We start from the raw sequence: 10,216 nt of genomic DNA, 5'->3' as shown, positions 1-10,216 counted from the left end.
TTATGTCTATGTGGAGTCAAAGATCTAACTTAAATACGATTGCAACGCTAAGACTGACTAATATGAGACGACATTTTCACAAATAAAAACGGAAAGAAAACATGACCTCTCTTGGGTATTAAGAATCACTTATATTTGGACAAATATTCCAATTTTCGCTGAAAATCCTTGATTACGAAGTGTATATATTCCATCCTTGATTATGAAGTGTATATATTCCTTTTGCATATATCAAAATGGGTGAATGATTTATTCCTCTTAATCTTGAAAAATATTTAGGAATCTAACTGATTTTTTTGTTTAACAAAATATACTACTTTAGTTAGTAAGTACATTATTGATAGATCAACCACATTGTACTTAATTTCTTAGCATGTACATGTACATCTACAATGATAAATCAACTCCCATCAGTACTTTCAGTATTTTGATTATGTGTATTATATCTCATCTCCCCACTGTCTCTCTCCTCTCTCTCCCTTCTCCCCACTGTCTCTCTCCTCACTCTCTCTCTTTTATCTCCCTCTCCCTCCCACACTCTCTCCTCGGAGTATGAGAAAGTTAATTACTTTCTCCCCACTCCACGAACTAGGAGTAGGGAGTCGAGGAGGCATAGGGCCGGTAAAATGAAAGGGAAAAAATTTTCCCTTGCGCTTTTTTCCCTAACCTATGTATCCCTCTCCCAGCTTACTTCTTTCGCACCACTATCTCCCTCCTTCTTACCCTCTCTTTCTTTCTTTCTTTTTTTTTTTTTTAATTTTTCTCCGTTTTCGTCGTAGAAAACCTTATATAAGGAAACTTTATTAAAATGTATTAGTTTTTTTAAGTCTGGCATTACTATTATCGCCAAAATTTACAGTACTGAATTGTTAAATTCAAACTAAATCTCAACCAACACTTTTTAATTATGATTCTAAACATTCTTGAAAAATTAATTTACCAAAGAAACATATATGTTGATTTATAATCACGAAATAAACCACAGAAATTTGCAACGCATACAAAACGTTTACTCTAAGAATAGAGCTATTGAACTACTAAATGTGCCATGGGCGCTTTCAATTCTTACTTATACACTGTAAGTGAATGTCAGATTTTCAGTTTAAAATTCTTTTGCTACTTTTATTGGTAATTAAGAAGACTTTGTACATGACATAAACCTACATGATTATTGACGTATAGGTTGCAAATTTTATTTTACTATAAATTAATTTACTGCAATATTTATGATGATATGACAATGAATATATATAACTACTAAATGATTCTCATTCCTTTTATCATTGGCTTGCACGACATGTATGTACATGTGTCACTAGTATTTGGTTTACTTTACTGACGATTTGGTGTTCACTGAATCGTCTTCGGTGTAACACTGCCTCCTCTACGGGATCTTTCTGAATGGGGTGACTATATTGGTTGGTTATTGGACCAATCATTTATAGAGGGTTTTTTAATACCAAGTCATTCTGTTAAGTATTGAAGTTAATAAAGCGGGGTTAACTTTTTTAACGTTTTACGGTAGATTCAGAAGAGAAAAATAAAGTCGGTGGGTATGTGATGTAGTTGCTGGGGAGAGGGGGTGAAGGAGGCAGTTTCATTCAGTCGCAATGAAAATTTCATGAAACTAAGACTGTATTTTATTATATTCTAAAAATATGAATTATCTGCACTGTATAAAGATTATAGAACAGATGATATACTATCAAAATCACCTTGATATCCGAAGCAAATGCAATTTCTAATAACATTCTTTACCGCTATAAATATAATTTATAGAAAGGTAATGTGTCGGATTTCAAGGTGATTTTTTGATCAGGAACGTGTAGATGAAGTATAGAAAGAGATAAAAAAAGAAAGAAAATTATATTAAAATTACAATCAATACAAAAATATCATAGAAATGGGGTGCAGCGTTAAAGTAGGGTTCTGGCCACGAACACCTGGGGAATACAGGCCTAGAGATGGCAATTACGACAACCTCGCCTCTGCTTCCTGGTTTCGAATCAATTTTTCAGTTAGTATCGAATTCACTTTATTGTGACACGATATCGGTGTTTTTCAGTAAATTCAGTAAACACTGAAGCTGCAGAACTGTATCGTTATGGTTCTATACATTAGTCTTTGACCATAACGCTACAGATTTCGTTATGCAAAAATTGTGCAATTTAAGGCGCAAGATTTTCTGCGCAAAGTTGGGGAGAAATTCTCCACTTTCTAGCACTGATCAATCAACTGCATTTACTCCCTAATTTTAGAGATTTTTAAATCAAACTGTATATTTTTTTTCCACCTTATTACCCTTGGCAATCGTCTCTACAGACCAATAAACTCTCGTTTTGAATTTTCTGCCATCCAACAAAAATTCAAAACAAGTGATTTAATTGGTCTATAGAGACAACCATACATGGTCAGGAGGTCGATAAAATATACAGGTTGGTTGAAAAATATGTCTAGAATTAGGGAGCAAAAGGTAGCTGATTGACCAAATCTGGAAAATGGAAAAATTCTTCCCAATCGAGCGCAGAAAATCTTGAGCCGTTAATTGCACCATTTTTATATTACGGTATCTGTAGCGTTACGATCAAAGACTACATAAACACTGCAAAATGTATACATGTAAATTCAACTAAATGTATTGACATTTTTTAAAATTTATTCAATAAAACTGTAAAATAACACAATATATACTGGGAAATCTAAAAGCCCATAATCAATACATTGGCAATAAATTCAGCTACAAATCAGAATTTATTATATAAATCACAAGATTAAATCTATAAATATCTTTCGTTTCATGAAATGGCCATACAACCAGCAAAATACGGAATTCCCTGACCATAAGACATCTTAAGATGCCAGAGCATTTATCATTTTTTGTATATAAATTGCAAGTATTTTATGTTTACAGAAACATATGCTTAAAGCAAACAAGCATATAAGGGATTGTTGCTATCAACTTAATGGATATAACAAATCACGTTCATAACAGAATTAACAATTCTCTGTCCTACTGTAAAAATGCTTTACTTAAAGTACCCTTTCATGAAATACTTTGTGTAAAGTCAACACCCAAGCTGTATACATGCAAATCGATTCTCCTTTCTTGCTAAATACTGAATGCAGATTTTTACAGTGCATTTTGGTATTTGCATTGTACCAGATTGGTTTTAATACAAATGACTATCAAATACATTTTCTTTGCATGCCGATTCTCAAACTCTTAATCATTTTAAATAAACATATTATACATAACTGTTTTCATACATGTAAATACTGTATTTCCAATTGGCAGTTTCTACATACGTCTACATGTATATGTAAAGCACTTGTTATTTTCCCTTTTTTTCTTTTACTATTTTTTTTCTTTATAATAAAGAAAAATATACACAATTTATGATGCAATGTACAGGTACATACCCCAGTATTTGAAAAAATAAATAAACCAAGCATTTTAAGCAAATTAAACTTTGGGGGAGGGGGGATCAGATTTCTGCATACATAGAGCAAGGTATTTTTTCCACTTATTTTTCTTATAGCTTAATGACTTTTAATATTATGTAATATAATTGCTTTTAAATGCATGCAGGTGCATATTAATAAAAAAAGGTTTTGATGAAATATGATTTCAATATCTATTTTTTTGTAATCCATCACAGTTTGATTAATTAAAAACAAGAAAATTATATCAAAGATACATCAAATATATGAATGTTCTACATAGAGGAATAGCTAAAGATTATCACAACACAGATACAATTCCAGAGGTATTTTCGTCATGTTCAAAAGGCTTACACGGGAAAAATACTTGTATGTAGAACTATCCACTTTCCTTAATCTATGATATTTCTATCTATAATATCTGAATTATGCATAGGGATTTTTCGCTGTTCCAATGAAATATGTCCTAGTAATTAATCTAATACTGTACTGATCTAGACAAAAATGAAAAAAACAAAAAACAAAAAAACAAATGCCCTCAAAATTTCAAAAATCTCACAACTGACATTTGCATATTAATTCAATTAATACTTTGAAATTATGCAGGTATTTAGAGAAGCCCTTAAAAAACTTTTATACTGTAAATTATGCTGATGTTAAGAAAAGGCACCTGTTACATCTAATACTTCTTTATACAATTTTATAATCAACCTGGACTGTTGCAAAGTGAGTATAAATAAAGCAGTAGGTTAGGTTAGTGAAGACAGATGGTGGAACACTGTTCTTCAAGCACTAATAAATGGCAGCACAAGATTTCCTTGGAATATCAGTTTTTCCCCCACAGTCAGTCTGTTTTTATTATGCCTTCTCATTCAAACTCCACAATAACATCACCTTCATCCACTGTTTGGCCTTGTTTAAAATTCACTTTCTTGACCTAAAATCAATAACCAACAACATTTTAAAACTTTCTCCTCTTTGTGTAAACTTACATTTGTTAATCATTATTTTAAACTTTTGAGAGAGAAATAAATATACAATCAAACAGTGTTACAGTGTATCTCACACGCAATGACACCAGGATAAAACTTTTGAGATATCCAAAGACATGGAGATATTGAGGTTAAGAGACTTAAAATCATTTTGACATATCCATTGTATTCAAGAAATTGGTATTCAAGATAGGGAAGCTCAAGTGTGTATTGAAATTATAATCAGTAGCAATGATAATGATTTACTTTAGCAATCCTGGCTGATGTAAGACTGTTCTGCATCTTCATGGCTTCCAGCACACACACTTCCTGGCCCTCAGCCACCTGAAGCAAAAAATATCAAATCTCAAAAATCTACAACTAGGGACTTGTAGCTTTTTTAGAATGCATGTTCATGCTGTTTAACAAGACCACTTCAAAGCACAGCATCCCTTTGCAAAAAAAGCATATTGGTCCCAATGTAAACTATTCCTTTCATTATGCACAAACTCACTCACCCACACACTCACAAAGGTGTTACTATATCCCCTCCAATTTCGTTATGACGAGATAATGAATTTAAACCTTATTGGTATCTTTAAAACTTCAAAGATGTGCTCTAGATACAACTCAGTGAAGTAAATAACATACCATATCCCCTGGTTTAACGTCTACAGATTTGAGGACCCCTGGCATGGGGGCGAGGACTAGTGAGGACATGTCCACTTCCTGTTTGACAGGCATCAGTTTAGACATCTGACTAGCGAACTCCTCCAAGACCTTCAGCTGGTACTGTAAGCACAATTTTCAACACTCTGTACAAGTTTTTCTACTTTTAAGTTTTAAACAAGAGGCCCATGGGCCACATCGCTCACCTGAGCACTGTGGCTAGGGAAAAGTAGAAATTGGTTTATTATTGAAAAGTTTAAATCCAAAAGTAAACCTTTGAACTGTTATGGCTTTGCTATTCTTGAGAAGAAGATTTTTAAAGAATTTTCCAATATATTTCTATGTAAAACTTTGGTCGGCCATTGTGGCCCCGCCCTACCCCCGGGGGTCATGATTTGAACAAACTTGAATTGACACTACCTGAGGATGCTTCCATATAAATATGATCAATTATGGCTTTGTTATTCTTGAGAAGAAGATTTTTAAAGAATTTTCCTATATATTTCTATGTAAAACTTTGGTCCGCCATTGTGGCCCCGCCTTACCCCCGGGGGTCATGATTTGAACAAATATGAATCGACACTACCTGAGGATGCTTCCATATAAATATGATCAATCATGGCTTTGTTAGTCTTGAGAAGAGGATTTTTAAAGAATTTTCCTATATATTTCTATGTAAAACTTTGGTCGGCCATTTTGGCCCCGCCCTACCCCCGGGGGTCATGATTTGAACAAACTTGAATCTACACTACCTGAGGATGTTTCCCCATAAGTTTCATCTTTCCTGGAGCAGTGGTTCTTGAGGAGAAGATTTTTAATATATGCCATCAAATTTTCATTAATTCCCAATTATCTCCCCTTGAATGAGGGCGTAGTCCTTCATTTGAACAAATTTGAATCCCCTTCACCTAAGGATGCTTTGTGGCAAGTCTGGTTGAAATTGGCCCAGCGGTTCTTGAGAAGAAGTCGAAAATGTGAAAAATTTACAGACAGACGGACAGCTAGACAGACAGACGGACAGACAGACAGCTAGACAGACGGACGCCGGACAAAATGTGATCAGAAAAGCTCACTTGAGCCTTCAGCTCAGGTGAGCTAAAAATAGGCTTTCAACTGAATTTTAAAGAAATACTGTGAGTTTGTCACTGCAGTGCTGTATACAGGGAAATTTTCAGTTCACCATTTTCTTTGGCTATCATCGGCAAAACACTGACCTTTGATAGATATTAAATTTGTTTACAGTTGTTCTTTGCCAGTTTTTAGTTTATACATACCACTGTTCCAAAAAATCTAAGTTTGTATAGTCCTGCTCCTATTCTCTTTGATAACTGCAAAGAAAATTTTGAATAAAGAGCTGTATTCCAGTACACATGCACAATGGATGCTCTCATTTTGAAATTTAGAATTACATTTTTCTAACCCTCTTTTCTATCTCTTCTAAAATTTGCTTTAATATTCAACAGGTTCAACTCACCTGGAAAAGTTTACTCTCTCCATTGATAGCCATCTTGATGAGGGGTGAGGAGACATCAATGTCAAATGGGATAGTCATTGTTTTATCTTGAGCCACAACCTTAGGCCATGCAAAGTTAATTACTTGGTTCTCAGGCCTTTTTTCAAGAAATATGATGAGGGAGTGAGGCATTTTTTTTTCTTTTTTATTGCCCCCAAACCATGATGAGGCAGCTTTTTACATTGTACAAAACCTCAAAAAATGATGAGGGAGGTGATTTGGTGTTTATATTTTATTGATTTAGCAATAAAAAGGGTCAATGAGGCACCCTTGGAAGAGATGAGGGAGGGCCTGAGAACCAAGAAATTAATTTTTTTTTGCCTTAATTAAAGAAGTATAAAACATCCATCACAAACAGCACAAATCTTTATCAAGATGAAAAACTAGGTATACATATAGCTTTACGATGGCCAATTTTTTGGAAATTCAATAAATCTTTCCATGGCCAAAATATACCTATACTTGATTATGAATATCCTTATAAAATACTCACAGTGACATCATTTCCAGCCAGGCTAACTTGCAATGGATAACTCTCTTCATTCAATAAAACATTCAGAGACCAGCTGCTGGGCAAGTTTTTGGCAAGAGGGATTCTGAATAGGGAGATGTCAAGGGTTTTACATGTACGTGAAGCATGGAGGCCAAATGTAATAACAGGAAGAAAAGTTATCAAACCAAAAATCTTGATCAACCATTAAAAATATTTTAATGCAAAGCTTGAATAGTAACTGCAGATTCACCAAAATGCTTTTAAGAAAACAGTGAAACCTGTCTGCAATGCGAGACAAATTTTGTGTTGGAATAGACAGGTCCGTGCCAGATTGCACAGTGTAAAAAACATGAAAATTAGTAAAATAGGAAAGAAATTTTATATTGGAATTCACAGAATGATGGACTTCATGGATGTTGGATTAGACAGTTTTCACTGTATTTTTGTCTAAAACAAGAGTATCCCATTGAGGCTAATACATCATGAAGAATAATGGATGCCAAGATGAGAGATAGGTGCCTTTTCTTGAATCAATACCTGTTCTGATTTTTGAAACTGGTAGATACAATTTTATCTTTGATGTACATTACTGCTGCCATAGTGGCCAGTTCCATACTCTCAGAGGGTGACAAAGTTCTACCTGCACAGAAAAATGAACATATTTATATATGATTAGATATTGAAAACTTTTTCATGCATAATTACTGTATGTTAAATTTACATTGTATTTTTCCAAATCCATGTACATTTCAATGGTAACACACTGTAATGTCTTTGTTCCAAGTATCACTTCACACAATACATTCAAGATAATACAGCTTACATGTATTACCACTGATACAGAAAAATACATTTACATTGTCTGTTTTAGCTCTGCTCCAATTTTGTATTGTTCAATAGACTTTTCAGCTTGAATACTGTTTGTTACAAATGATACCCAGTTTCAAGATACAAATGAGACCCCTTGTTATAAAGTTCCGAATTTGTTAGAAGTAACTTGAGGTTGCTGACCTTTAAATCCATCTGGGTATACAGTAGGGAGATAACTGGTGCTGATATCCCCCGCCACAAACCGCTTCTCCGTAACTATGTCTCTCAACAGGGGAATATTGTGTGTCACACCTACATAGAAACAGAAAGCAAAGGTATGTCAGGCAAGAATAGAAAGGAGCACAATTCATTAACAACCTCTACTTTATGGTTAAGATTAAATGACAAATGTTTATTAAATAACTGAAAATTCATTCTCTAGTTTGGACCACATATTTGTAGATCTGTAGCAATATCTGTTTTTCAAAGTATTTTGAAATGGCGCCCATATCAAATTCATTTTTTTCAGAACAGTGAGCTATAGATATTGTATGTCTTATATGAATCCACAACACCAGTCTAGAGAAAGTTGACCATCTATGACAAAGTCCATCACATGTAGTATGTTACACATGTATTTATCTCAATCATTAGATGTGCAATTCATTTAAAGGAAATATGATCACAATGAATTGTGTTAGAGAATGGAAACTAAACCTTTAATGACGTAAGAGTCCAAAGCCTTGACCATCACATCTAGGGCTTCCTGTCTGTTGCTTCCATATGTCACCAGCTGAAGATTAATTTTTAGTTAATCAGTTTTTAAAATACTGTTAACTTTGTCTGAAAATTTGTCACTTGAGGCAAATGAAATTTTATTCATGGTACCCAAAAAATCTGTTTGATAACTGGAATTCTTACCTTGCAAATCATTGGGTCATAGTAAACACTGATTTCACTACCTTCCTTAATACCACTATCACATCGAACCTATTGAAAGAAATGCCGTATAAAAGTGTGCCTCTTTATAATAGAAGCACTGAAATAATTTTTTATATATATATATATCATGCAAACAAGCCTACTTTATAGAGTCTCACTAATTCCTTTATAGCAAAATTTTTTTCTGCCAATTAAAAATTGTTTAATATGTATTGATCCTCTTACAAACATGTATGTAAAAAGATTGTCTAACAAAATATGTACATCTTCCACTTTTTTCTAGAAAAGGTATAATACTAACCTGATCAATATGAGATGGTTCAATGTATTTCTCCAGTCGACCAATGGAGGGCATACCAAAACTCTTGTAAGGATCCTGGGTACAGTCAAACAAGATTTCAGTATTTTAATGCTTCTTATACTTTTCAAATTACAATTCAATAGAACATTCTTTATGAACTTTTTTCTATTCAACTCTAGAGTGTCATTTTACCATATGCTATATGTATGAACACAAAAGTTATTTCTATTGAACCACGGTAAATATATACGTACCTCCGCATACACTCTACACTCAAACGCCCAGCCATCTATTGGAATATCAGACTGGGAATAGAGCAACTTATGACCTGAAATACAAAGAATGCTAATTTTTTATCTTCAAGAACACAAGTGTCGTCCACTTGTCCTAAAACAATTTTTACTCATCCAAGACAAGTGGACAAGGTTTTTTGGGAGTTTTTTTTTTCTGTACTCAAATGTATGTATGCAGTTTTAGATGATTGAAAAGAATAACTCCTTTACTCCAACATTTTCATAAACCCAAAACATGTAATTTAAGACTTAACAAGACTTAACATATATAGTTCAATTCAAATTTTGCTATTCCAAACATGACAGGATTGTCAATATCTTCTGGATATTCAAGAGAGATATTGATGTAGAAATTTTGACAGTAATGAAGCACTCAAAACTGCCTGTTCAGGTTCACATACATTTTTTTTTTAGCTGTTTTTTTTTTTTTTACAAAAAATACAAGATTGAGAAGGCAAAATTGAACTGTAATGGTGTGAAACGAAGTGCATACCTCTAAGTTAAAAAATGAATAATCTGATAATATACATATGCCAATAATACAAACCTTTGGCAGAGCGAATCATTTGGTGAACAATATCGATCCCTGTGATACACTCTGTGATAGGATGTTCTACTTGAAGACGTGTGTTCATCTCGAGGAAATAAAAATTCTTCTGTGAATCCACTAGAAACTCCACAGTGCCTTTAATGAACAATTTTTATACTATTGGATTAAAATAATAACATTTATTTTTTTTTTGGGGGGGGGGATATTCAATATGTGACAATTTCAATGTTAAG

The 10,216-nt window shown here is 33.5% G+C and overlaps 1 protein-coding gene across 1 annotated transcript; it reads right to left on the bottom strand.

Moving 5' to 3' along the window:
• Nucleotides 1–2,638: 2,638 nt before the first annotated feature.
• Nucleotides 2,639–10,118, bottom strand: LOC134271792 (propionyl-CoA carboxylase alpha chain, mitochondrial-like; the record flags this gene model as incomplete). Its single annotated transcript, XM_062754014.1, has 13 exons — nucleotides 2,639–4,378; nucleotides 4,680–4,757; nucleotides 5,064–5,204; nucleotides 6,356–6,409; nucleotides 6,556–6,654; nucleotides 7,088–7,190; nucleotides 7,625–7,727; nucleotides 8,099–8,209; nucleotides 8,615–8,690; nucleotides 8,819–8,887; nucleotides 9,141–9,215; nucleotides 9,395–9,468; nucleotides 9,981–10,118. Coding segments are annotated over 13 exons (1,190 nt in total), but the record flags the coding sequence as incomplete, so codon positions are not given.
• Between the last annotated feature and the right edge of the window lie 98 nt (nucleotides 10,119–10,216).

This window comes from Saccostrea cucullata, unplaced genomic scaffold (assembly GCF_032062105.1).
Source record: "Saccostrea cucullata isolate Sc308-1 unplaced genomic scaffold, CSIRO_AGI_Scuc_v1 ctg15473, whole genome shotgun sequence".
In the NCBI taxonomy this organism is placed as follows: Eukaryota; Metazoa; Mollusca; class Bivalvia; order Ostreida; family Ostreidae; genus Saccostrea; species Saccostrea cuccullata.
The sequence above is the reverse complement of the archived record's forward strand: the minus strand, read 5'-3'. Positions and strand labels throughout refer to the sequence as shown.